This window comes from Struthio camelus, chromosome 1 (genome assembly GCF_040807025.1).
Source record: "Struthio camelus isolate bStrCam1 chromosome 1, bStrCam1.hap1, whole genome shotgun sequence".
NCBI classification, from domain to species: Eukaryota; Metazoa; Chordata; class Aves; order Struthioniformes; family Struthionidae; genus Struthio; species Struthio camelus.
The window spans coordinates 8,246,426-8,274,125 of NC_090942.1; the positions used below are offsets into that span (position 1 = coordinate 8,246,426).

The 27,700-nt window shown below is 45.9% G+C and overlaps 1 protein-coding gene across 7 annotated transcripts in view; it reads right to left on the minus strand.

The window, feature by feature from the left end:
* The window catches only part of FRMD4A (FERM domain containing 4A), a 392,727-nt gene that overhangs the window by 174,035 nt on the left and 190,992 nt on the right, over window positions 1–27,700 (minus strand). The window contains exon 1 of one of the 7 annotated variants that reach the window (XM_068915496.1): window positions 22,349–22,879. The exons of 5 other annotated variants lie outside the window; for them this stretch is intronic. In XM_068915496.1, the coding sequence (XP_068771597.1) occupies window positions 22,349–22,507 (159 nt within the window). In that variant the 5' untranslated portion in view covers window positions 22,508–22,879. Of the gene's footprint in view, window positions 1–22,348; window positions 22,880–27,700 lie in introns of those variants that run through there. One more of the 7 variants, XM_068915412.1, reaches the window with a different exon arrangement.

Genomic DNA, 27,700 nt, shown 5'->3' on the forward strand with positions numbered 1-27,700 from the left:
TTGCCTGGTGCACCAGGGCCAACACTGAAGTCCCACAGCGTCACACTGGCATCAGGAGCAGGGTCTAGGCTCCCCCTTGGTTGCCCCCAAGGGAGCTCGGCAGCAACCACTGAGAGGAAAACTCCAGATTACTGACTGAATGACAGCTTACTGCCAAATAAATAAATAAAGCAAGAAAATCAGGTACTGCCTCTCATCCCTAATGTGAATCTCCCTCTAATGCCCTCAAGTTTCGCAGTTTGCTTAGTCAGTTTGCTTTCCATACGGAATAACTAGCAGCCAGGCTGGACAACTTCTTACTGGGCTCTCGTTTGCTGGTTCTCTCCCCCAGGCCCACCAAACTCCAATTAGTGGCAGATGCCTCTGCCTGAGGGAGGCCCCTCCTACGGGGATGGATTCCCAGATGACGCAAGGCACTTCTGCAGCAGGTCACTGAGCTGTGACTCTTCCTTTTACAGTCATCATCACCTCCGAAAAGTGGTTCCCTCCTCTGACCTGAAGATGAGCTGAAAGAAGTTCTGAAGGTCTCTGCTGCTTTCCAGGGGATGCGCAGAGATCTCTGGGTGACCAGCCAGACCTGCATGCTGAAGGCCATAGCATAACGTGCATTTTAGCCAGCCCCACCACTAAAAAGGCAACTCCGGCTGCCTTTCGGGGGAATTAAAGCGAAGCCCAGCTAATGACATGAGTAAACATCTCAATGGGGCAAAGTGTCCCGACTCGGCCTGTGAGCTCAGCGGGACCTTCCTGTGTGGCTATCTTCAGCTCACAACTTGGAAAATACGTCATACTTGCTCTGAAAATGAGATCCTCCTGGCCTGCAAAAAGGAGGCTCTTCTGCGGGGAACAAGTTGATCCGCACAAATCTCATCTCATCTCATCTTGCTGCACGTGCTCCTAATGAGCCCATTGCTGCGGGGATAGGCTTAGCCCCTTCCCAATCAACAGCTGCATTTAATGCTGTCTGCATGGTCAGCCACTAGACAAAGCAGTGTTTTGGTAGGCTGGAAAAATGCAGATAAAAAAGTAGCTTTTCAGCAGAGAAAGCAGCCATGCCAAAATGCCCTGCAAACGCACGTGTGCTTTGCTAAAAGTCATACTTGGTGGTGAAAAAGTGGGAAAATTCCTGACAATCTCCTATTTTGACTTTTCTTAAAAGAAAAGAAAAATCTTTTACCTGCATTTTTTTTCTAGGCTTAAGATAAGCATATAATAAGCATATAACATAAATGCTATCAAAGTAAAGGCAACGTCTTTCAATTGCTCCAAATTTTAAAATTTGAAATGTGTAACAGCTGGCAGAACCCAGGATAAAAACAAGGCAAGACACTCTTTGAAAATGAGCGTTTCTGTTGTTTCCTTCTGTTTTTTTCCATGGCCTAACCTTGGGAGGGTCAGCGGTATTTCAGCACTGCTGTAGCTGTGTCATTCCATTCTTGATCACAAAACGTCCCTATCTCAAGGTGATGAGACAACACATCGCAGCCACTGACCATTTAGCATGGCGGAGTTGGGCGACAGAAATTCCCTTACTCTGTGCCAAGAGCAGCTTTGTTCTGCAGATCTGAATACTCGGAAATATTTTACCTTTTCCGTATACCTCCCTAGTCTGTGCGCATTATATGTTCCCGTTCTCCTCTGCAACTGCTCCATATAGGAGCCGAGCTTCTTAAACCCACAGCTACAGGGCTTGACTTTTTGGTTCAGATAGCAAATAGAGTTACATTACTGGGGAACACTGTAGCAGTCCTTCGTGTCGGCCACGTTGATGGCCATCACAACAGGAATGCCAGCTGCATTGTTACGATACCCTCTGGCAGTCGATCAGCAACTGCAAGAACGTGCAGGATTAGCAATAAATCAACCACATCCTGTGAACGTTGATGCAGGATGTGATTAATTTTCATATATACCAATAATACATTGAGACAGATGCTGTGTTAGTATAAAGCTGCCTAATTCTTGACTTTAGACTCTGACTTGGTGTAACTGTCACTCGAGATTCCTAGCCAGTTTGCCCATACGAGTGTTCTACGGCTTCTATGCTCAAGGTATTTCACCTTAGCCGGTGAAATAGCAGTTTACAACAGGGAAACGTTTGCCTTGCAGTAATGGATGGGGATTAATATGAGCTGGTTTGCATGCTAACCATTGTATTTCAGAAAAATACGCACGATTAGTAGACCCAACGAAAATATTTCCTAGGATCTTTTCTGTTCATCAGGTTTTGCGATTTCTTGTTTGAAATAGAAACCTTCAAAAAGACAAGTTGATTTAGACATGGTTCCACTAAAACCCAACCTCCCACAGTCTCCATGACCACTGTGCCTACTATGTTTGAAAATAGATGAGGGACTGCACAATGTGGGGATTTCATTCGGAACTAGAACAGAAACCAAAATGTCAAAATATCAGAAATTTCCTCAAAATGGGATGGCCTGCGATGCCCAACTCTTAAGCCCTATTGCTAGAGAAGTCATTAGGGTTTTCCTCGTGTCTCCTGAGCTTTTGGAGATAATCATAACACCAGTCTCTGTTGGTTTCCTGGGAAAGCAAAGCTGGGAGACTCTTTGCAAAGCAGTAGCATGTAAATCGAGTCTAGACAAAGTCCCTACACAACGGTCATGTGCAGGAAAAAAAACGAAAGCTCCTTTCAGATCTCAAGAGCCACTGTGATTATAACCTACAATATATTTCTGAGTGATTGAAAAGCCTCAGAGTTTGATGTTTCCACGTAAGGATGCAACAAAGCAACCATTGCACAGGGTTGCACCGTGGTCCACCCAGCCTCGGGGTCTGCCTCGGACACAGGCTGGCTTCTCCTGACGTCCAGCACCTTGGTCACCAGGAACATCAGCTGGAGGATGCTCCATGGAGCCAGGAGCAGGGGCATGGTATGCAGTTCAGGTTCCCAACTGCTTCCTCGGCCAACAAGGAAAGACCTGCTCTGTGGTGCGAGGTGGGAATTAGTGCCCCAGATGAAAAGGAGGTTGCATCGGTCCGAGCCACAAACCCAAGAGTCAGAAGAGACAACAGTGGGCAAAGCCACCAGACAAATATGCAAACTGAAGTAAATGACATTTTGTTTCAAGCAGCCCTTGCCATGTGCAAGGATAAATGTAAGCGGACAGTGTCCTCCACTTCTGCTCGTCATCCTTGTGTCTAGTAGCCCATACCCTCGTGCCTGGGGAAACAGCTGAACTGATCCACCTCTCTCTTGCTCCAGTACAAATTGGCAGTCATCTCACTGACATGATCCACATTTACCCCAGCAGAACCAGGGGCAGAATTCAATCTTTTAACTTTTTCCCATTTATCAGCCTTCCATCCTTTCCCTGGACTGACCTCAGCCCTAGGAAGAGAATCAGACGGGTGCAGCCTGCTTTGCCTGAAAAATTACTGGTGGGAGGGAAGTTCCTAACATCTCTTTGCAGAAGGTTTTCTTCCTCAAAGTGATTAATCAGCATGTATTGTAGGGTTCAAACAGCCTCCTACTCTCTCCTGCTTTACAGCAGAAAGAAAGAGAGAAGAGCAGCTTCTAAACTCTGCCAGGAGACCTGTGGGTTGGAAAACCTATTCTTTGAGGAGATGCTTTGCCAGGCAGCATTCAGGCTGTGTTTTCTGGTGCTTGGAAGAGGCACGCCTAGGAATGACGTGAACATGTCCCTCCTGAATTGTTGGCCTTTGTAGTGTTTGGATTTCCCAGTGACTCCATTGTGAAGAGTCCTATTCACTCAGGGTGTGTTTACCCAGCTGCGTGGTCCCCTGCGTCTACCCTGGACCACAGTGCTCTGGAACTGGATGTAGCACCAGGAATTGTGGGAAAGAAGAACGGAATAAGCTCAAGGAGAGTACGCCCAGGAAGAAACTGTGCTGGACATGCTATATTTACCAGTGATGGCCACATGCATGTAACGGCCTCATCCCTTGGTTGGGAGCAAGCAGTCATTTTGGGATCTGTGTGCTCGGTGGCCACGCCTTGCCTTTTCAGGACAAAAATCTTGAGAAAGAATCATGCTACTGGCACCAGCAAATATGGTATTTTTTTGTGCTCTGGTGATTTAGTAAATTTTAGTGACTGAAAGGAATGCGGTAACGATGTCTGGGGTGGGATTCCCAACCAGTATTCAGAGGAAGACCTCCACTGAAGTCAGAGAAGGATATTGGCTTCAGCCCTCTGGGAACTGTTTCAGATTGCCTGGGATATAAGTCTCAAATACGTGCTTGCAGTAGTAAGTGACTCCCTATCAGCTAACGCAGCTTCTAGCCAAGGTCTAGGTGAGAGTCTGAAAATCCTTCCCTCGGGAAGCCAGACGTCCAGTCCCTGTGCATATGTTCCCTCCCATCTGTTCATGCAATGCACAGAGCACAGTGGAGCCCCAACCCTTCTAGCCCAACAGTAGTTCACGCACATATATAAAGGTGTGCCCGGAAGCCTGCTTTCCCTTCGAGGGATGCCAGTGCAGGCCCTTGCAGAGTGGCTGGACGGTACCCAAATGCGTAGTAGCCTCTGCTTGCTTGCCCACGTACGGAGACTGAGCGGAGCCTTTTAGCTCCTACCCAAGAATTAGCGTAAAGGGACCTTAATGACAAGAAGAAATCAATTCAATTCAAGCCCAGCTGCTAGGATCACATGCAAATCTGTGGGCTGGAGTATGGGGGAAATTCCACAGATGTGAATTTCTTCTGATTCACTTTGCTTTATGTAGTCCCATCTTTGCCAAAAGGTGACAAAATTCCCAGCTCAGTGCTAGGTTTTTCTCAGACAGTCATAGAGAGAGAAATACCAACAGGGTACAGTAACAGCTTTCTCTTAAATGAGAGAGCTAGTGAGAGGAGCAGTAATAATAATAAAAAAGGACAAAGACACACTTAGCTTCTAAGGCTTATAAAATCCTGCTTAGCTCCCAAAAGCAATTCTTTGAAAATAAATTAATGGAAAAGGTTACAAGCCTTCTCTCGAGCAGAGCCCATCAGACTGCTCTTTCACATAGTTACTACAAATGGAACATGTCTGTGCCATTTCTTTTCATTTCAGATGCCCTGAAAGGCTACGTTACTCACTGGACCTTGCATTTCTCCTTTCAGTGTCTGCACAATGCCCTGGGAAATTCCAAGTGGATGATTCAGTGGGCGATTCGTGCAGAGCGCAACCTGCGTGCCCCGTGCCGCCTGCCGGCCTGCACCCTCTCTCTGGCTGGATACAATAAGCCCAGTCTATCGCAACTTCAGTCTACTTTCCACAAAGGAAACCACAAGGAGAGGAGAAAAAAAAAAAATCAGTGTTTCTCAAATGATGCTGTGCCTTCGCCCGTGGAAGATGGTAGCGCACTCAGCCCAGTGCAGAAATACAAATAAGGACCAGATGGGCAAACGGACACCACATTTTGCAAAAGCTTTCTGAAAGCGGAGTTGCCCTTCTTGTGTAGCGGCACTCTGTCACTAGGTGGTACTGTGCATCATGTCTTTATGCCTTATTGCCTTATTCTAATTACTGACTTCTGTGTTTGGTGATGTTCTGGGTTAGATGTTTTTCTGGTAAATATTTGGCTTTGAGAGAGGGAATCTATTGTCCAGGTCCTCTCATGTACTGCTGGCTTTAAACACAGGAAGGCTCAAGGCAATAAAACACTTCCAGTTCAGCTATGTTCAATACTGGTGTCTGATTTGAGTTTCTGCTGTCAAACAGCATGTATTTAACACTGCCCAGCTGAATCACTTGGTGATGGGTTATGACACCTTTCATCTCCAGATGCTCAGGCTCATGAAAAGAAAGGAAAACCCACACAAAACAGGGACAGGTCAATAAAAATTGAGAAAGAAAAATAGATCTTTGATTATTTTTATAATGAAGCATTGGGTCTTTGAAAGATCTTTATCAGTTGCCACTGCTTGAGAAAGAGCAACAAAAAGTTTTGCTGGAATTTCACTGCACTTCTACTTTTTGGCAAAAATCCAGGTTTGTGTGATTCATGAGAACCTGGAAATGAGGGAATTTTCTTGCTCCTGCCAGCGAGCTGCAGTGCCCCTTTGGGGCTGCCCTGCCTCGGCATCTCCGCCACATCACACACCCACATATGCTTCTACACCAGGTCTCCAGGGCAGGTCACAGTGCCCAGCCCTGAAAACCAGCAAGCCAGCATGGCTTTTCCTCCTCATTTTCAAGGCTTTGAGAAAAAAATCTAGCTGCCACAGGCCAGCACCACCAAAACCATTTGTAGTCCCTATCCTTGCCTAGCGTGGCGGCAGGGTTGTGATTGGAGGTGAAGACCAAGGTGGACACAACGGAATGATTGTCATGCTGTGGCTGTATTTGTTTTGTGCAGAGGAAAACAACAGTTTCCAAGGCTGTTAATGCAGCTCTGTGCAGCTCGGGATGTACAGTCTCAACCCTGAACAGCAAATTACATTTCTGTCAGGCCATGACATGGAAGCCTTCGCTTGCATCTGTAAGACAAAAGCCCATGACACAGGCTGTGCTGCCCATATGAACCGTATGTTGAGCAATTGCACCCTGTCCCATGAAGATATCCACTTATTATGTATGTTACAGCAGTGTAGAAAACCTTGGCTGAGCCCTCTTGTGATGTGCACTGCTACAAACTCAGAGTAAGCAATGATCACCCCCAAACAGGTTTCAGCCTGAGCACCTACGGGCAGGAACACTAAAGCAGGCACAGGAGGCAAAGATCACGCAGGATCCCAAGACCTTCCAGATCCAGTGGCAGAGTAAATTCTACAGATTTCCCAAACTTCCAAATGGCCAAGAAAAATCCTTCCTGAATATTTTTCTGAGTGTACTTCTTTTTGTATGGTGACCTTGTGGGTAGCTTGATATAAAAAGAAAGAGCATATTGATGAGTGATCAAAATTCAGCAGCGATGACTAATGTAGGAATCTTCTTCATAACAGGTCCACAGCTGCTGACGTACAATATGCAATCAGTCAGCTGCCACCCGCTCCCAGGGTGCACTATGGACATGTTAAGCAGTGCTTGGCATCCTAAGTGGCGTTTGGGTTTTGCCTCAGAGAGCTAGAAGCAGTGTCATCTGTAAGCACTTTAATTTGCTTATGAACAGACCATGGGGTGGAAATGGGGGTGCAAATCCTGGCAAGAACAGCCAGTGCAAAGACCAGTTGGGGAAGAAAAGCAAGGGGACAAACAGTAGATGGGAGGGAAACAGGTTTCTATGCATCTACAAGAGGGTGGTTAGACAGTATTTCAAGTGCAATGTGGCTCTGCAAGGCCACAAGCTGGTCATCACTTGTCACCACCATCCTGCCCAGGTCCCCTTACGAGGTGCTGAGGCAGAAACCTAGTTGCACTGGGTGCTCTCTTTATGTGACCAAAGCAGATAGGCACCTCCAGAGGTCGTACAAAATTAGGTCTTCAGTGTGCTGTTAAGCTCGGCTGGTAAGCCTCATCTCCTGTGCAAAAGCGGTTAATTATTTGTCAGTCTTCTCTGGACTTTTAAGGATCCTTCATTCTTGTCCTTCAGTGATCCTAGCTGGCACTCGGTTCTCCAAGCCCACGAACATTATTAGGGAGCCAGAGTTGGCTGGAGTGACTTAACGGTGAAACAGGGACAGCATGTCCTAGGAAAAGATGCATACGAACATATGCAGAGGTCTTTTGAGAAGACCTCTCCTTTGAAAAAAGTCTTTGGAGAAAATCCCAAGAAGCCATACAGACACATTAGTCCCTAGAATGCAGCCAGCGTTTGAGACCTAGGGGCAAATGCACCACTGAGAAATCTTATGGTTGGCGTATACTAACCGCAATTAATCCCTGGAGATCTGCAAGGTGTTTGGAGTCCTATTATATTCCAATATAATGAGTTTCACTGAGAGTTGGGTTTATGAAATGAAAAGCGGTGAGGTAAACCAACAGTTATCAGCTCCAACAAAAATTAATTTTTCCTTGTCCCTGAGCATTTGGAAGCCAATTCCACAGTGTGCACTCAGTATTCCCTGCTGCATTTTCCCGGTCAGATTTCATTTGCTTCCAACCCTCCTAAGTCTGATGAAAGAGGGAGAGAAAGAGCTAACGATTATCACTCCTTTCCCATCCACGGCTAATGGATAAAACATTACCCACATGCATTAATAAATGATAGACGCAGACCCAGGCTGATGGAAATGTGGGTGGAAGCTGGCCCCACGTAACTCCAGACCTTTGCAGGGTGGGTGGATCCTTGTCGACCGGGTCATCCCTGGCTATAGTCAGTATTGGCACTTGTTGGGAGGGTCTTCTGATCTGCTTTACATCTTGACTATAAGATGCGATGAAGTGTAGGAATGAGCTTGTGCTTCTCAAAGTATCTTTAGATAAACACGTGATTAGCTTCACTATTACAAAACTGTGTTGCTGGGAATCATAGTCTTCCTTTCAGGGTGCCTGAGGGTGGATTACTTCTCGGAATGAGCATTTATCTCTACCACCCGTTAGGTCAAGGCTCAGTCACTTCTGGCTCGTTTGACACTCATGAATGGGTTTGTCCTTACGGTTTATCACTGTGACGTGACTCCTTAGTAAAGTCAATGGCAGGGCTGGAACCGGGGGATTTCGACATTAGACTGCAGAACTAGATACAAGAGCGTGCAAGTCAGTGGAACAGCTGTCAGACAATCTCTTCAGTTTTGACTGAGTTTGAAAATCCTTCATGTAGATATAGGGACGGGCATCCTTCATGCAGTGAGACATTGCATTCACTGTGCATGCTTTTGCCCCTTCCCACTTCACTCACAGACAGCTTGTCTCCAGCTTGGCCTTAGCTGACAAAAACCACAGCACTAAAATACAATCACCGATAAATGCATGATTTCCTTCTACTGGGAAGGAAGACAATCTCTGAGCTCACCAGTGCTGGTTGTGTTGTTAATGAGGCTCAGCATACTGCAGTGAGGAGCAAGTTAGGACCCCAAATAAAGAGCAGGCGAGAACCTCACATCTATATCACTGTTTTGGACCCTTAATACTAAGATTCAGCCGCAGATCAATGACTATTTTAAGTTGAGCAGTGCATCCGGAAAGCCATGCTGAGCACCACTGCCCTGGGGGGGAAAGACTCAGAAATTACTTGCATAGCCGCACCACTGCTCCAAAGACAGAGTTTCTCCTGCAAATATCTTCAAACCATTGACCATCCCTCCTTGCATCTCCTCTTGGGCTTTGTGGCTCAGAATTAATTGGGGGCAAGCCGTGAGACCTTTAGTGACATGAGAGGACACCTGAGAATAACCAAGCCCTTAGCCAGGAAGGTCTTTGGCCGAGAGGGTCACGGCACAAAGGGCTCCTTAGCTGCGCTGGGACATCCAGGCGCTGTGGTGCGCGATAACATGTGGAAAAGGCCCCAGGCTGCAACCCGCCCTTCAGTCCCACAGACGATGGCTGTTTACACTGGCTTCTTTGCAGGAATTCCAGATTTCAGTTCTGCACTATATTTAGGCCGCTAAACTACTGATATTTTTTAGGTCGTTGGCCTTTGACATACAAATGTATTTTCTGCAAGGAAAAATTTCAGCCCTCAACTGAATGGTGGGAAAATACAACCCCCAGAAACGCTAAAGTTTCTAAAATTGGAGCCAGGAGTTAGGAACCGACAAGGGGAGTTTACATTATAAATAAAGTCTGTCAGCTATGCCAAATGTTTAAGGCAGCAGCATGTCAGGGACCCTCCATCTGGGTTAGCTGGGTTCAGCTGTTCTCTGAACAGTTGGGGCTTCCTGCCTATTTACTTTTCCGCTTTTACCATAAGAGGAAGAACAGTTGTTAAGAGCTGATCATCCCAGGACAAACAGGAAAGATGTTGAAAATGTGACACACTTTTAAAAAGAAACATATTGCCTATGAAGCAACATCTGGAGTTAAAAAGAGAGGAAAAAATTCCTCTTCCACATGCCTGGTTCTGAGTCTGTTAGAAGACTAGGATCCAAGGGGAAAAGATTTCTGTGAAAATGGCTTGAATGAAAGAATCCTTTTGTAGGAGGTTATGATTGAGAAATTGCAGGAATGTTTATGATATGATATAATTGTGGCAATTAAGAGACTGAGAATAGGCGATATAGTGAACTTCCCAGAACTTCTCTTTTCCAGGATGAACAGTGACTCTGTTCTCACTTTAATTAGAAATTATCCAACCCGTATTGTGTATTCCCTGTCCTTCTTTCCTACCTCTTCATCCTCATGGCTATTTTGATATAATTTATCTGGGCCAAATCATTCCTAGTTTGCAGTCTGGTGCTGCAAAATCCCTGACTGATTGCCTGAGGTTTTGCAAAACTGAACTCAGCCACTAACCCTGTTGACACTTGAAGTGTTTGTCTCAGCTTCGACTAAACGGACGAGGATCCATCTGACTCCCTAGGCTCTGGTGGCTGAGGGGCTATAAGGCTATTAAAAAAAAAGAATAAGTTGAAAAAGAGGAGGTCAACCCAAGTACAGCAACTCATTGTAACATAAGAATTTCTAGCCTGCAAACAGCTCTCTCTTCCACCATGACAGCTACCATTTTACTAGCGTGGAAGTGACCGTACAAACGTGTTAAGCCTCTAGGCACGCGGGGTTTGGAATCTGGCCCCGTGGAAGTGGAGCAAAGCTGGTTTGCAGTTCTATAAACTCCACATTCCTGCCCTCCTGGAGCTTGGCGAGAGCCGCCAGCGCCCATTGCCCCTGTGTCCCGGTGGCCACTGTCTCCAGTGACGCAGTGAGCAGCAGAGGCAGTGATTAACTGCACACGAGAGCTTTTGTACGTTATGCAAGGCAGCAGACATCTCGTAACTTTTGCCAGGTGCCGGACGGACGCTAATCCCCCACTGGGGTGCCAGATGGAAGTTCGTAAAGCGCAGGAATTTGACCTTGGATAACTTTTTGTATTTGAAACTTAGCACTGCTGAGCTGGCCGTCATGCGGAGCTCTCCTCGAGACTTGGAGGAAAAGACCAGCACGAAACTATGCATTGTCAGCTGGTTTTGAGTCCTCAGTGGACCCACATGGTTAAAAAAATACCTCCCAAACTGAAAGGAAGTGAAAGAAAAAAAGCAGGGTTTGAAATCCCTTGACATCTTCCCTCCAGCTTGGCCTCATAAGCTTCCAATTTAGGAAAACGACAACCCTCCTCTTCTGTGAGCTCACGTGAACACGTGCAGTGCATAGCAGATTTAAAATGAAGTGAAAGACGAACCAAAACAAGAATGGGCACTGGAAATGGCTCTTAACATTTAAACTACAGAAGTAATAGGTTTGCAAATACTGGCAAAAGTCTTGCTGTAGCCACTTGGATGTGTTAAAGGCACAAAGGTTTAATATTCCCCTCAACCCTGCAGTGAGGTAGAGGAAAAGGGAGGCAGGACCTTCTCTTACTGCTACCACGATGGCATTAAGAGTCTTTGCTATGCTCTTTTTTGCTATCATGAGAGTCATCCTTCAAGTGCGTAATTTGATCTTGTTTTCCCAAAAGCTCCCATGCCCAAAAGGGACTATTTTTCACTTAACAGTTGCATGCTCTTGTTTGGAGGAAAACAGTTTCTGCAAGAGTGCAGATGATTCAGTGCAGCATCTCAGATGCAGCCACAAACACAATTAGGGAAGGATCTCATTAAGGGCACTAGTCAGCTCCACCTTTATTCCCAGGGAACATCCAAATGGCATCCATTGTGCAGAGCCTCTGGTGGAGCAACAAAGGTGTTTTGCAGAGGGGGGAAAAAAAAAAAGACAATTTTTTCCAATGGGCATTTTATTTTATGCAACAGAAGAAAAACACAAAAGTCTGATGGGAATGGACCTGTTCTGGGGCTACCCTGAGCCCCAGGGCATATTAGCATATAGGTCAGCATGGATTTTTCTCTTCTGAGGAGAAAAACAACCAAGTGGTCAAATCAGACAAAAATTGTTCAGGCAAAACTTTCCACTGGTTTCAGCTGTTTCCGGAAGATTGAACTTTTCACAGATGTGGCTCTGGGAAAGGCAAAGCTCTTTACCAAAAATAGGCTCCTGATGGCCTGGCCGGTTACAGAGTGAGCTATTATCATCTTGAACAGCTAAAGGTGGATGTCTGCTGCTGCAAGCTCTGGTTGCTGGGCACCCAATCTTGATGGCTGTCTACCTTCCTGAGGGCTTCCAGTACTTTCCGCTTTAGCACTCAGGCCTTGGATGACTTTATTTAATCAGAACAGCATGACTGGGATCTACCTCACAGGATTGTAGGCATTTAGTACCTTGCCATCTAGTTTGGTTTTGTGGTCTCAGCAATTTCTAATTTCAGCACAAAGGGTAGGCGTCTCCAGAGGGTCACTTGTACCATCTACCCAAGACACCCATATTGGAAGGAACCAGCGTAAATTACTTAGATGAGGTGCCTAATTTTGGTTAACTAAAGTTAGGTGAGATGCATCCCACCTCACATTTCAAGATACTAAGCAGAATCTAGCTAAACTCAGAAAAGTGCAGTTCAGACTCGGCTTCTGCAAACCCTTGTGATCACATAGTACTTGCCTTGCTGGGATGCATGTATCTATTCTAAGCAGGGTGAGCTGCTGTGCATTGTCTCAGTTAGAAACAGCTTATAGTCCTTGTTGAGAGCAGAGTTTTGATCCCTTTCAGCCAGAAGCTAAGACAGAGGCTGGAATGCTCAAATCACTGGTGATGGACTTTGAGAGAGCTCAGCTTTGTGACAGATTCAAAACTCTCCCTGGCCAGAAACAATTCAGCACTCACTTTTGTCAGCTCCTTGGCCAGTGGCCTATACAAACTGCATTGGCAATCTTAACCCATTTATTAGTGGACTAGAAATAGCACCATGAAAGGCTCTTCCTCTGCTCATAACCTGGGCAGCCAGACTCCTCTCCCAAGAACAGACTAGTCTTGCAGATTGAATGTTTCCTACAGAAAGGCAGGTTGGAAAAATCTACACAGAAACAAAACAATGCCAAAAATTCATCCCCTTTTAAGAGACTTGAGAGAAAAAGAGCTCAGTCACGAGACTTGGCCATTTTATTTCCTCCTCCTGTTCCCAAAAGTTCAGTAAAAGAGGGATAAGTGGGATAACGCGCCTTCCAGGTGTTGTGTTGAATAGGTATACGTATCTGCATACAGGTATGCGTATCAACACATTTCACCTTGAATCAAATGCCCACAGGATGTCCGAAGGTAGCCCTGTGGCTTTACCTGGACTGGGCTGCTATTCCCCTTTCAGCCGACGTGGCGTGAGATGGAGATCAGCCCTGTGCCGACTGACTCGGCATGCCCCAGGTGGTGATTAGCACCCATTTCTAGTTGGCTATTTTATGGCGGTAAAATTTTGACCGCCTCCCCACTGATAACAATGCTCCATTGAGTTATGGAAGAAGCAGACGGTGGGGCTGTTGGTGGCTACAGGGACCCTGTCAAATTGCCCCAGCCTTTGCCAGCTCCAGAAAGGCAGGGGAGAACAATATCAAATGCTGAGGGAAATTTTACATGTGTTGTAAAAATACCTGAGGATTTTTTTTCCCCCACTTGGATGCCTTTTCTGGTAAAGAGGAATTTTTAACATTTGCATTTTCTCTCCCCTTCCCTGCCTCTGTCCAACCCTCCTTGCTTCTGCCTGTAATGAAGATGGGGTGAGAAACTCAGAGCCAAAAGCTCCCGGGCAGCTTTCAGAAACATGTGAGGCTAATTAGCCCTTTCTGGAACTCCAGGGCTTTTGGATGGAGGTTTCTTTCCCTCTTTTTTTTGTGAATAGTCTCAATTGTTGTTGTTTTCTTTTAAGGGAAGCAGATTAAGTCTCATAAATGCTTAAATATGTGGCAATAAAGTTTGAGAAGCCTCAAGGGCAGCTCTGCAGCCCGTGGACTGGCTCACTAAAGCGTGCTGGGGAAAAATCACGGTTGCCTCCACCTAAAACTGAGAATTAGGCAGACTGCAGGCTCAGAGGGGCCTGACCCAGTTACGATACCCCATGGGATGGTTTCAGGAGGCCTGATCCCTCCTGAACTCCATCTTCTCTGAAGCATTTTGGTGCCCTGAGGACAGAGCAGCCTCAGGCACAGAGCTCTGAGAGCACAGAGGTACGAATGGCACCGGTACTTGCTCCCACCACAGTCAGACAAATGTAAATAATGACACTGAAGCAAAAAAAAGCCTTCATCTGCCTTGTCTGTTGTATCGTCTCTCTTGGGAGAGAACTCATCTTCCTTCCAAGATGACAGTATCATACACCAGTAAGCAAAAAATGAAGAAAATGCGTGTCCTACCCATGAGATTCCATTGCACTATGAATTTCTGCCTCACGTTGACACTTTATTTTTCATTTTGAGTGCTTTTGGCCTCCTTCCTACCTGTTCCCCTCCCAGTAGTGCTTTTTAAAAAAATCATCACCTGCTGGTTGTGCTCATGAGACAAAATCAGCTGGTTGTGCTCATGAGACAAAATCAGCTCTCCCACTAAAATGCCATCAACCTGGAACCACATGAGGAAGGACCTGGGCTTGCTGACTTCGAGGGAGTCACTCCTAGTAGCCTCAGGTACAATCCAAGACCTAAATAAGGCCCCTTGCTCTTTTAGCTAGTTAGCTGTGAATTTTGCTGGCTCTTTTCGCTTGCCCACCCGATACTCCCAGGCACCTAATCCCCTGTTTCCTCAGACTCCATCATTCTGTAGCTGACTAGATTAATACAAAATGCTAATATGTCAGGCCTGAAAGGAAAGCAAAGAGCTGCCTGTGTTTGAATTCCACATTAATCTACTTGATGATGAAGCTATAAATCAGAAGCTGGAAGTTTTACCCATCTGAAATGATGTGTTTAACATTTCAGCTCTTTCCTTCCTCTGTTCTGACCGACATTGATTTGTACAGCTTTTAATGGTAGCAAAACGCTCGCAAAACGCTGCTTTTGATCCTGAATTCCTAAATGTGCTTAGACACAACATAGCGTCTTCAAGAAAGCCAGCCTGAGAAATAATGCTAAACAAGTATGGTTTTCTCCAAATTTCTCCTCCATGAGAGGGAAAACCATGTTCCAGATAGGGCACGAGGAGGGTGGGGTGCAAGTTTCTGAAGAAAGGGCAGAAGTGTTGAAACACATGGGTTGAACCAAAACATATTCCTAGCACTAGCCACAGTTTAAAAAAGTTAAAAAGTATGCATCATTCTGCTGTGACTTGAGGAAGACGCTGAAGCAAATGGATTTACACATGGCTCCCTTCAGGTCTAGCTACACTTTTCAGTGAATGGAAGGACTTTGTCCTCCCTCTTCGTTTTGTCCTTTCCAAACCCGGACCTCAGTGGTCCTCATTCAAGCTCATTCAAGTTCTCAGCTACCCCCGGCACCGAGGGATGTCTTAGAGCCCCTTGCAAGGTAGTTAACAGCCTGTGCCTTTAAGGATGTGATAACCAGCAGCGTGACAGAAATCCCTGGAGTGAGCGGCTTGAATGAGGAAAAATCCCAAAGGAGTCCCTTTTTTCGGAGGTTTATGTGGCCTCCCAGCTGAGTTCATCTGTGTGCACGTGGCAGTGAGGAGGAAGGTGGCAGAGGCCGTGTGGGTTTCACCTACTGGCAAAGCAAGTAAGGTAGATACCACGAATAGAGACTTCTGGACTGCAACACATGTCCGCTCTGGTCTGAGAGGAGTGACGGCGTTTTAAAACACTGCAAAAACATCTTAAATACTATGGAGCCAGGAGTCACTGATTTTTACAATGTGAAAGAAGCTGGTGAGCTGGAGTCTTTGCCTTGATTCTGCCTCACAGAGGCCGTTGATTTCCACAACAGCAGCAACCACCCTCGCAGGGCTGGGGTGCCCAGAGCCACTCGATGGGGCCTTCCCAAATTGCGGGACCTTGGCCTGTAGATTTATTCCTGCCATTTCTCTTCCTCCTTCCCTTAGTCTTAATTCTCTTGCCAGCACGGCAAAAGCAGTCTTACTCTTTTCTCTTCACCATTTTAGGTTAGCGTCCAGCCCCAGAATGCTGTAGCCCAGTTCCCCCCTTAATCCAATCGTATATAACTGGACATACGGGGAACAATGAGGTACTGTAGACAATTTTGTCCGTATGTCTGTAGCCTCAAGTGAGTCATTTCAACTCTCTCTGCCTCAGTTTCCGCAGCGGCAAAATAGAGGTGATATTACTTAACCTCATTTGCAAAGCACTTTGTGGAGAAAAGCACTGTGTAAAAAGTACACGCCACTGCTGTGTATAGTATGCGAGCAATTAAATGTCTGTGAGGTTTGGTATTACAGCTCCTCCAGAGTTTGCTCTGCATGCAGCAGTCTGCCTCAGACTTGGTAAGAGCAGTTGGTGGGATTTTAGGCAGGCAGTCACATAAACACATTTTTACTGAAGATATAGGTCCTGGTTTGCCTAATGTTCTTTGACGCTGCACAGACATAACTGGGAAAATAAAACATTTGTTGATTGACTTGTAGATTAAATAAATAGTGAAATATCTTCAGGATGTTAAAAATACAGAACTTACTGCCTGTGCAAGAATAAACCAGCCCTCCCCCAGCAATTCCTGAAATGTGAGTATTTCCACAAATGCACGCACTGTGTTAATTCCCAGGGCCATTTCTCAGTTGGTCATAGAAGTCAAACATTTCTGGGCATTGGTAAAAATACACCCAACATCTCTGTGACATCTCTCACAACAGTCCATTTGTCCGAAAGCTCCAACTGGGACTTTATTTAATAATTTGCTAATCTCCTTTTTCAAATGGATTTCAGTCATACAGTCAGAAAGCAACATGATGGATCATGAAACAATTAAAATATAGCAAGCCTTCATCACAATTAAAATATAGCAACTAGTAAATATTAGTACAATGAAAACAGATTAGACTTGCGAGGGGTAAGTTGTTCTGTTTAAGTTATGCAGAGAAACGCATCCCTTCTGCAGGCTTACAGAAGGATTTGCTTCCCAGGAGGAGAGATGCAGTCGGAGAACGCTGATGGTACCTTGCTTCACGGTACCAAGAGTCTCTAGTTCTCAGATATACTGAGTACCACAGCAACACAAGACAGTGAGAAATGGAGCTACTCAGCATCTCTGAAAGTCAAATCCAATCAAATCCACCAAAAATGAGAGAAGAATTCTCGACTGTTTCAATCTATAATGAATGTTGATCAGAGCACAGCCCAAGGAACTCCAGGCTTCTAACTGCTATGTCAGTTCTGCTTTGAAGGCTGAAATCTCAGCTGGACAGCATGAGATCATGATGGCAACACCCAAAATTATCCTAAAGTTGCTCTTCCGTCTACCTCTGCTAACGCATTGCTGCTGTTAGAACATAGAGCTGATTTTCCAAGAGCCAAGAAACCAAAGCCCCCCTTGCCAGAAATAACAGCAATCGCACTGATTATGTTGATGCCTGGAGCTCCTTTTCTTTTCAAGAAGCCATTGCCCGTTGCATTGGTAATAAATCTGGGTCAGGCCCTCTGGACAGTCTCAGCTTTTTCTGCGTAATAAGTAGATGGGACTGCAGAAGGGAAACAGCAAACTCACAGATGTTTTTCAGGGTTTGTGTGGTGGAAACAAGAGTCTAGGGAAGGGATACCAAAAACTTCCCAACTCAGTGGCTTAAAATGAGAACAAATAGCACTCTTTACATTAGTATGCAGGCTTGGAGGCACACTGTGTGGAGATCAACATATCGTTGTCATTGCAACCAGGCCCTCTTTAATTCCGCTTTTTCCATAGGAATTAGAAGGTGACCCAGTGCATGCTGGTGTTTTGTTGGGGAGTTAATGGTGGAAGTTTTTATTCCCTCATATCAGTTCATGGAGATATTCAGTCTAGAGTGCTAGCAGCCCAAGAGTAAGCGGGTCTCAAATGATTTGGCCTTGTAAATCACTGCCAAAATTCCTTGAATGCCACCACGCACCTCCTCATCAACATTTCACCTGAAAACATAACCAAGGTATGTGGTCAAGCAGTTACTGTCCTAACCAAGCAGGAAATCAAATCGTGATGGTTTTGTTTTCACTTGCTGGGCTCTAGCGCTGACCTTAATCACTGAGTAAGACAGTCCGCACAACAACTCCAAGATCTCCAGGCCTGTCTGGCAGTGCAAAGGAGGACCTGAGTCCTCTTCAGTAATGTGCATACAGCCATCTGGGTCCTGAATGCCATTTCTCTCTGCAGAGGAATTGTACTAGTGCTGCGATAAAACCCTCCACAAGCTTCAAACATTTGGAAAGTGACAAAAGAAAAAAGAGAGTTTTTTTTTTTTTTTCCTAGGTGTGCTGTGAAGATGAGGCATTTCTCTCCCTCTCCTACATAAAGTTTCTACGCACCCTCGGGAGGCTTTGGCCGACCATGCAGGAGCAGAGACATGTTGTCCCCGGGAAGCACGAAGGGGCTCTGATACGTCCTGCTAGCTCTCAGAGGGGTCACCAGTGGGTGCTGATGCTCTGAATGTGCCACTGGTGCCTTCACAGACAGCCAGAACTTTGGGAGACTGCCCACTTTGGCAAGGCCATACTGTGAGGACAGAGTGAGCCCTGGGGCAGGAGGCCACGTGTCCCACGTTTGCTGATGCAAGCTCCGCAAAGGAAGCTGTAAAAACACCAGTCCAACATGTTTAATGCAGCCATATTATATGATGGAGGGAAGTTTTCAAATCCCTCCTGTGATGTCTATAAAAACTATTTGGCAACGATTCACAGCTGTCTTGTGCTTACACTGCCCAGATCTGTCTTGCTGCTCCTTTGGGTCGCCAGCTGGTGCCTTTTGCCTCTGCACCTTGATGGGAAGCCTGACGGCTCATGCCCTGCAAGGCTGGGGAAGGGACGCACAAAAATCCCAATAGCAAATGGGATGCTACAGAAATGACCCCTGGCAGCCCCCAGCTTGCTGTTGGATCAGTAGAGGAACCACTGCGTGCAGGCAGTGCCTGGGATGGGCGGAAAGGGACCTGCTTGGAGCTGATAGAGTTTTGGTGGCTTGAAGTCCTTTCTAGGTGCATTCTAACTTCATAGTTTTCTAGCTTCTCAACAGATATCCCCCAAAAAAGATCCCTCATTTCAGCTGAGACCAGTATGGGCTTTAGTGGGAGAAGTGTCTGGATTCTGTGGAGAGCCCAGTTTGTTCCCATCTATTTCCAAGGACCTGCATGTGCTCCCCTCTGCCCCAGCTATGTCTGATGCCTGGGCAAGCTCTCTGCCACAGTATGGATGGATCACACCAAGGCAAGGGAAGGTTAATGCTGGTGGCAGCACCAGCACGCAGGCTGTACATAGCTCTTTCTAAGCACAGAACGGGCTGTGACTACCATACCTCTGGGTTTTCTCCTCTCTTTTGAAGGCGGTGGGAATTTTGTCAGGGTGAAGTTCAAGGACATTTGGGTGCTTATCTGAGTTTTTTGATGTTCATTCAGGAGGGAAATGATCTGATGGGCACCTGTGTAGATTCATTCAATAGGGCCCAGAAAGTAATGTATAGCCAACTAGAAGTTACAGGCAATACATACAGAGGGTCTGTGATGTACTTGCCTACAGATTGCCAACAGGACAACAATATGATGAGGAGGCTGTTGGGAGCCATGCCAATGCTCTGCAGCACAGTTGCACTGCAGTGCTACCAGGTCCACCACGCAGGGGCGAGACGAGCAGGGCTGAGACCTGCCAGGGCACCTACTTTGCCCGTCTCGACACTACAAACCAGTGACTGGTCTTGACAGTCAAATCCACATGAAGTGATGCAAACACTTTTCCCTGCCATCTACTCCCACCTACTTTCTAGAACCTAACAGAAATGATGAGAAAAATATTTTGCACTGCTGTGACACCCCCAAGTCAGTCTCGAATGGTTCTTAGAAGCACAGATGCACTTGGAGGTGATTAACTTGAAGAAAAAAAAACATAAGAGAAAGGGATATGTGTTTTTCTGGAATATGAGGCAGAAATCTTTCTTTAATTCTACAGAGCTAATGTTTCTTTTTAAGGCTGTTTTAGTTCTGGTAGCAGGCAGAGGTCCTGCAGCTGAACTACACTCTGCTCTCAAGATGACGTAGCAGCAGGGATCAATACATTGCAGGCGGCAAAACTAGCATGGTCAAGAGATTGTTTGCTCATCTAAACAATAAGCAACTGAAGAAGTCACCGTATCAGGGTAGGAAGTGATTAAACCATCAGGCTCCCTGTCCAGGCAATATCCCACTAAAATACCCTGTCAACATTTAAAGTGGGGGATGTTGGCTCCTGGAGGAAATATTTTTAGGATTAATGTACAAAAGTGTAGAGTGAGCCAGCAGCTCATGTTGGCCACTAATAATACAATTTATCACACAGATAGTGAAGGAAAGCAACCTACATGAAATCCTCTGTTCTGAGTCCAAGTAGTGCACTTCTCAGAAGTGAAAAACATGCCAGTTCAGGAATGGGGAGGCATCTTTGCCCATCCCATTTCCCTGCCAACTCTAGGGAAGGGGGATAACATGCCAGTAGCAGGATATAATGCCACGGGATGGGGATGAATACATGCGCTGTAATGGAGATGGTGCAGTGGACCATGAGCTCTGTGCTCACATCAGGGTAGATCTGGGACAAGATCACTGATCCTAGGAGAGATATCATGCTACCATAGGCTGTTGCATCCCCCCAACAAATGGTGTTTAGTTGGGGATAGGTTACTTACGATCTGAAAGAGAAGATGTCCAATGATTTCTTCTTAGTTTTGGAGGACAAAACATGGTCTTACACAGGCAAATACTGGAGAGTAAAAGGAGATTCAGCATTGACCAGTGGAGTGTGAGATCTCTTTCTCCCTCTTCGCCTGTCCCAGGCCCATGTGGGCTAACTGGTCTCTGATTCAGGGTCCTAAAATAAGCTCCTAAGAGCAGATGGGGCGAGGAAGGGGAGTGGCTTTGGCCCAACGCGGTGCTGCTGGCACGATCTCCTGCTGAGCGGCAGTGGGGTGGGCGCGGGGCTACATGTTCCTCCTTCTGTACCATCATTGTAATTGCTCCCATGCAGCTTTCAAAGCTGTGTCTGAGGTCACTGGGACAGTTAATGGGACTAGAGGTCCTTCTGGCTAACGGATTTGGGTTACTGGCTGCAGGCATCTTCTGGGGCAAACAAATATTTAAAATAAACACGCTGCCCATGCCTGCTGAACTCCAAAGAAAGCCTATTCCTGAATCTACTCCTGAAGCCTGCAGAAAGCAGAGCTCGGTTTGAAGCTGGTTCAAAGTTTGCTGAAATCATGAAGAGACTTCCCCTGGTCTCCCTCAAACCAACACACACAATTTCTACAAGCTTTTAATCTGATCAGATCTGTATAACTTGGCTTTGCACATAGACTCCCAAAACACAGCAAAAGCAAAATACCAAGCAAATAGGAGCAGCAGAAAATGCCTTTTCCAAGTGGAAATGCTGATCGGTCAATCCAACATCCAGCAGTAGCCAAACCTGTGAAGCTGATAAATAATGTAACCATGGGTTTGTCTCTGCAGCAGAGCAAATGTTTAGCTTCAGTTGTCTAAGACTGATTAAAAAAGCAGATGAATTGAATACTAGTTAGTTTACAGAGTTATTTCAACCTGAACTCACCCGTGGACTGGAATAAGAGTTGCTATCAAAACTGGTATCCAGTTCCAGTACCTTCACTGTTATGTTAAGTCACGCTATTTAACCTAGTTTAGCCAGTCTCAGAAACATAGTTTATTAGAGCTGTCTAATTGTACCTCAAGCTTCAAGCAGTTATCGTAACTCTACAGAGAAGCCAGAAGACCAAGCACTAAATTTCCATGTCCACCCTGTTCCGAACAGCAGAGAGGGGAAGGGGTGGAAGACAGTTTATATACCACACAGGACAGGTACCAAATAAAATAAAATAAATGTTTCAGATAACCAGGTGCCTCAGACTTTACAAAGCTGAACAGTCTGGCATTGCATAAATGTATTAGGGATACTCAGTGCTACTGCAATTTAAAACTGAATGCATTTGCCCATTTTCCAGAAGCAGGTTACTTGTCTTCAGGTGTCCTTTCTTCTGGGTAAGCTCTAACTTACCCTTGTGTAAGTGCAGCGACTGCATGAGGACACAGCACAGCTAAGGCTGGCTATTCCTGTGAGAACAAAGCTTCACAAAGGTGAGGTATGTAGCAAAGCGATCCTTAATTTGCATTCACTTATTTCCCCCCTGCTCTGAGGGAAGGAGAAGTTAGACCTGTGTCCAGCCTCGGCAAAAGCCACCACTAGCCTCACATTCCGTATATCTCCTCCCAGACATTTCCCATGCACGGGGCATCCTCGACTCCCACTGTCTCCGGTAGGAACGCAATCGGACCCTGCGTGACTCCATGGGAGTTTCCCCTCCGCAGGACCTGAGCCAGGCTTAGCGGGTCTGGCCTGATGTGTGAAAACCCTACCTGGTAAACGGCTCTGGAAATGCACCATGGCTTCAGCATGAGCTGCAGGACCCTCAGATTTCCAAAGCGGCAGGTCCTCAGGGCCCGGGAAGTCAGATTCCACACCAGGCTGTCCCAGCTGTAGAGCAGATCCTCAAAGCCAAAGAGCACCGCGGCCATGCCAGCTGCCTGTGTGAAACACTCGGACTCCCTGCTCAGAAGCGATCTGCTAATCCCCAGGCACCTAATGAACTGCAAGGTTAAAAAACCACCGAAGTTTCCATCAAAGCAGGAGAAAGGGAAAAAAACCCCAAATCCCCAAAAACCCGACAACAAAAAGCAGCAGCCAAAATAAACTGTTTGGGGATGTGTCTTTCTCCCTTCACACACCCTTCAGGATGTGGTTTCTCCTTGCACGTATCTTCTCAATGTGAATTCTGCTGCACCCAGGGATGAGCAGGGAAAAGGTAAAAATATCTGTCTTGGCTTAGGAAGGCAATTGCACATCCCTCACGACGGGCTTCTTGGTTACACTGCATCCCTTCCCAGCTCTCTACTGCAGAACCAAGAAACAAACTCAGATCCAAAGTCATCACTTTGAAAGCTAAGTCCTGGGACTCCATCCAGAGGGAGGAAAAAAGCTGCTCGCTCTCCCTCTCTCCCTCTGCCAACATTCCCAAGACATTCCAGTACTGGGGTTAACTCTTTCAAACACTCCCAAATAACAGCTGAGATGACAGCTTTGCCACACGCAACATTTCATCCTTTTGTTTAGCAAGATGACTAGCCATTGCACAGTTACACTCTGGTCTTTTTTTTCCACCCAGCTGCCTGTTTTGAAGACTTTATATGTTTTAGATTCGGAACGAGACTTTGTCTTTATATGAGACTTACGTAACAGTCTGCAAAAAATGTTACTTACTGAAGGGCTGATATCTTGAAAAATTGCACAGATTAACCAATACCCATTTAAAATCAGTCCGTTCAGCTGGTGGGGACACATTTTAACCCTTGCTCAGCTTGCATTAATAAGGGTGGGATTCATGTGAGTAAACATGGGAGAATGCGATACAGTTCTTTCCATATGTGCTGGATGCCAAAGTGCTCTTTCTACTCTGTGGTGGCAAATAGTGATGCCTAGTGAGAGGCATCCCTTCCTAAAAATAGGTGTTGGAAGAGGTCAGTTCCCTGCCTATTTCGCTGCAGGATCCCAGAGTATCTTGTCTAGGTGGAGACTTTGGTGCACTCAACATTTAAGATTAGGTGAGATCGGGTAACCAGTCCAGTGAGAGTGAAAAATGGTTTTGCACATAGGGGTTTTGCAGTTTAGTTAAATCATTGTAAAATCCATGCAGCTAAATTGCAACAGCTTTTCTAGCATGGACTAATGCCCATTAGTTCTCCCTTTACCTATGGGCTAAGATTTAATAATTAGGTTGGGAAACTGAGGTACAGAGTGGAAGTATTTTTCCCAAAGCCATAGTGCAAACTAGCAACGTTGGAGACAGCTGCCTATCAGTGCTATTTTCCACTCATTTCATTCTCCCTTGAGGGGAATGTGCATAAAAAAGGCAATGGAACTGGCAGGGAGCAGATGGGAGTCAGCTGGTGAGCGCCTACATAGACGCACTTCCGAGGAGGCAATTTTTAGAGCTGTAGATGAGACAAGCCCACTTCTAGCTGAACTTATGAAGGACCTCTGAGCACTGAGCCCCTAAGACCTCAGTTGCTGGTTTATCATTTAACAGATCTGAACACCCAAAGGAAACTCACAGAATGACCAAATAGTTGGGGTTGGAAGGCAACTGTGAAGATCATCTAGTCCAACTCCCCTTGCTCTAGAGCAGGTGGCCCAGGACCATGCCCAATCTGGTTTTGAATGTCTCCAAGGATGGAGACTCCACAACCTCTTTGGGCAACTTGTTCAAGTGTTCAACTGCCCTCACAGTAAAAAAGTGTTTTCTCGCGTTCAGACGGAATTTCCTTTGCTTCAGTTTGTGCTCATTGCCTCTCAGCCTGTCACTGGGCACCACTGAAAAGAATCTTACTCCATCCTCTTTACACCCTTCCATCAGATACACATTGATAAAATCTCCCTGGAGCCTTCTCTTCTCCAGGCTGAACAGTTCCAGCTCTCTCAGCCTTCCATCATATGACATATGCTCCAATCCCTTAATTATCTTTATAGCCATATGCTGCACTTGCTCCAGTAGCTCCATATCTCTCTTGTACTGAGGAGCCCAGCACTGGACCCAGCACTCCAGATGTGGCCTCATCAGTATCAGGTAGAGGGGAAAGATCACCTTGTGTGGCCCGCTGGCAGTACTCTGCCTAATACAGCCCAAGGTGCTATTGGCCTTCTTTGCTGCCAGGGGGCATTGCTGGCTCATGGTCAGCTTGTTGTCCACCAGTTCCCTCAGGTCCTTCTCTGCCAAGCTGCTCTCCAGCTGGTCGGCTCTCAGCCTGTACTGGTGCACGGGGCCATTCCTCCCCAGAGGCAGAACTTTGCATTTCCCTTGCTTGAACTTCACCAGGCTCCTCTCTACCCATCTCTGTAGCCTGTCAGGGTATCTCTGAACAGCAGCACAACCATCTGGTGTGTCAGCCTCTCTTATGAGTTTTGTATCATCTGTAAACTTACTGAGGGTGCATTTGGCCCTGTCATCCAGGTCATGAATGACTCAGAATCTCAGAATCCAGAAACTCAGAATCCAGAGTGGCCTTATGAGAAACCACCATTTCCCGAAAGCCATGATGGCTTCTCTGATTTTACTCTCTGCACTGCGGAAGGAGCAGGGAGATTCATTGCTAGTTGATCTTCTGCAGTTCAGTCTGCATCCTGACACAAACTATAGGTATTTTGATCTCTGAGGACTGGAGGGCACAAAGCGAGTGGCACATCATCAGCGCAATGATGCTGATCAGCTCATTGACTTGGTAGGTGCAGGGCCAGGAAAATACAGCCGGAGAATTCATGTTCTCAGCCTAATTGCTTCTTCAGAACATCATTTTTAGAGCTGCATCATAAAAATAATGTTTCCTTAGGACTTATTAGATGCCATTCATTCCGCACAGCGTAGTTTTCTTTCCCCTTTACTCTGTAGTCCTGTCTTTCCGTTTGCTTGGTGTTTAGCTTTTTCTGTTAGTCTCTCTACGTTCATCTGTCTCCGGGTGATTTTTTTGTCTGCCTGTAAACTAGGTAAAATGTTGCCTCCATTATCAGTGATGCAGACAAGGGACTAGGAACATCTCCATTATAAGGCATCATTTGGAAAAAAGAATTTTTTATATGTATAACTTGACTAGACAACATTTGCCCCAGGCTGCAGTCTAGTGTATAAGATTTCTGCCTGAGAGCAGAAGAGATGAAAAGAAAGAAATGTGTTTGATAAAAGAAAATAGAAGGGAGAAAGAAACCGTAGCAAGTGACTGCTCTGGGATGTGATCTAACCACTCTGGTATTCTGGAAGGGGGAGAGAGGGGAAATGGAGGATATGCTGCAGTTTTAAAATTAGCTACTCCACATGTGCATCTAGTCTTTGTAGGTTTGAAAAGGGACTTTTGGCCTCCCTGTCCCAACTCAGTAATTACTCAACAGATGAGGACAGTTCTGAAGGAGCTGCTTCACTCTGCTGATTACATAATCAGACTTTCTGAAAACAGTTTCCCTACTTATTTGTTTAACTGATAGACTGGAACAGTCTCCTCAGGAGTCACTTGAGTCTATAGGAGGCCCACTGAGCATTTGAGCATGTAGATTTACCTTCATGATTAGACCAGATTGTTCAGTTTCCTGCAGAGTTTTTCCTGCTGATTAGACACATACTATTTCTGAGGGGACAAGAATCGCCTGAATACAGATTATCAGTCCCACCTCCCAGCTCCCAGGGGAATTGCAACCATGCAAGTTTCTCAGGCAAAGACAGACTGTTTCCTCCACAGCCTAGGAGCTCTGAATCTGCCTGTTCCTGAGAGAGAAATTAGTCCTGGGAAACCCAGCCGGAAGGGTGACAAACCATTTTAACGCTGATTCAGCAAAACCAGGTGGATATTGGTTGCGCTGACGCTTGCAATAGAAAGACTTCTGCAGCCCGGGAAGAAATCCCCGGCCAAAAGCCGGGCAGAATTGACCTGAGTCAGTGTGAAACACATAGACTGGGAGAGAAGGGCCAACTCCCAGCCACTGTAGCTATTATCCAAGGCCTCTTCCATTCCAGGTTAGTGCCCCGCTTAGCATGCTCTTGGCTATATTGTGAAATGTTGTTTCTCTTTCAAGTGCCCCAGTTTGTTATGAAATTCTTTTTTTCCAGTGATACATCGTGGAATGTGCTCTTACACGCCTCAAAAGGCCAGAAGAGGGCATTTCCGTGGGGAATGGGAGAAGAGAGAGGAGAAAAAATTGCCAAGACTCACCAGGTTGGCTACTCTGCTGGCGTACACTTCAAGTCATTTCTGTAAAACCATGTTACATTTCCATAAAACACTTTTAGTTTCACCTTCACTAAGGTCAATTGGGAAAAAAAAGGCCCTTTGCACTCTACATAGATCTATAGATAGTTGCAGGTCTTTTCAGCACAGCTTCTCTAATTATGCACTGATTATTTCATGCTGTCTCTGAGAAAATGTCAGGCAAAACATTTACAATAAAACCTCCCACGTTTTACTGACAGTCCAAAGGCTGTTGCAAGGACATAAAAATAGCTCATTACTTTCCATGAAAAAAGAAAAAAAAATCCATTGGACTGCTGTGTTGCTTCATCTGACAGTCAACGAAATCTAATGGCTGAGGGTGGACTTCCCAGCCCAACCTCAGCAGCCAACTCCTCCTCACTGCGGTCCTCCAAAAGCTGAGCTGGCAAAGCATTGCCGTGCACTGATGTAGGCAGAGGCATGCTACACATGGGAGCTAGAAGTGACAGGTCTGTGTTTTTCCTTTAGGCAGCTTGTGTATTCTGGCCTTGGAAGAGGGAAATCAGCATCACGCTCCAGTGCGCTCTCGGGTAATTCTCTGCCCTCAGCTTTCCAAAGGGTGTGGATGTGCTTGGGTGTGTTGAAAGACAGATGTGCCGGGTGGTGGGTAGTTTCCTTTGAGCTTGCTGTAGATGTACCAGAAACATCCTGTTTCTGCTCAGCATATGGCCCCAGCGGCCTCTGCAGCTCCAGCCCAGGGTGTTCTTTTAAGACCTATTTAAAATCCATTACTCTTTTTGGGTTTTATTCCTCTATAATTTTAAGAGGATTAATGTTGTTAGATCTTCACGTCTAAAGTTCCCTTTCATGTTGCAGCTTCATGGTTTATTGTGTTGGAAATGGCTTTTCTGAGTCTAGTCACATTTTCCTCCTTGTACCTTAATGGCACATCATTTCTTGGCT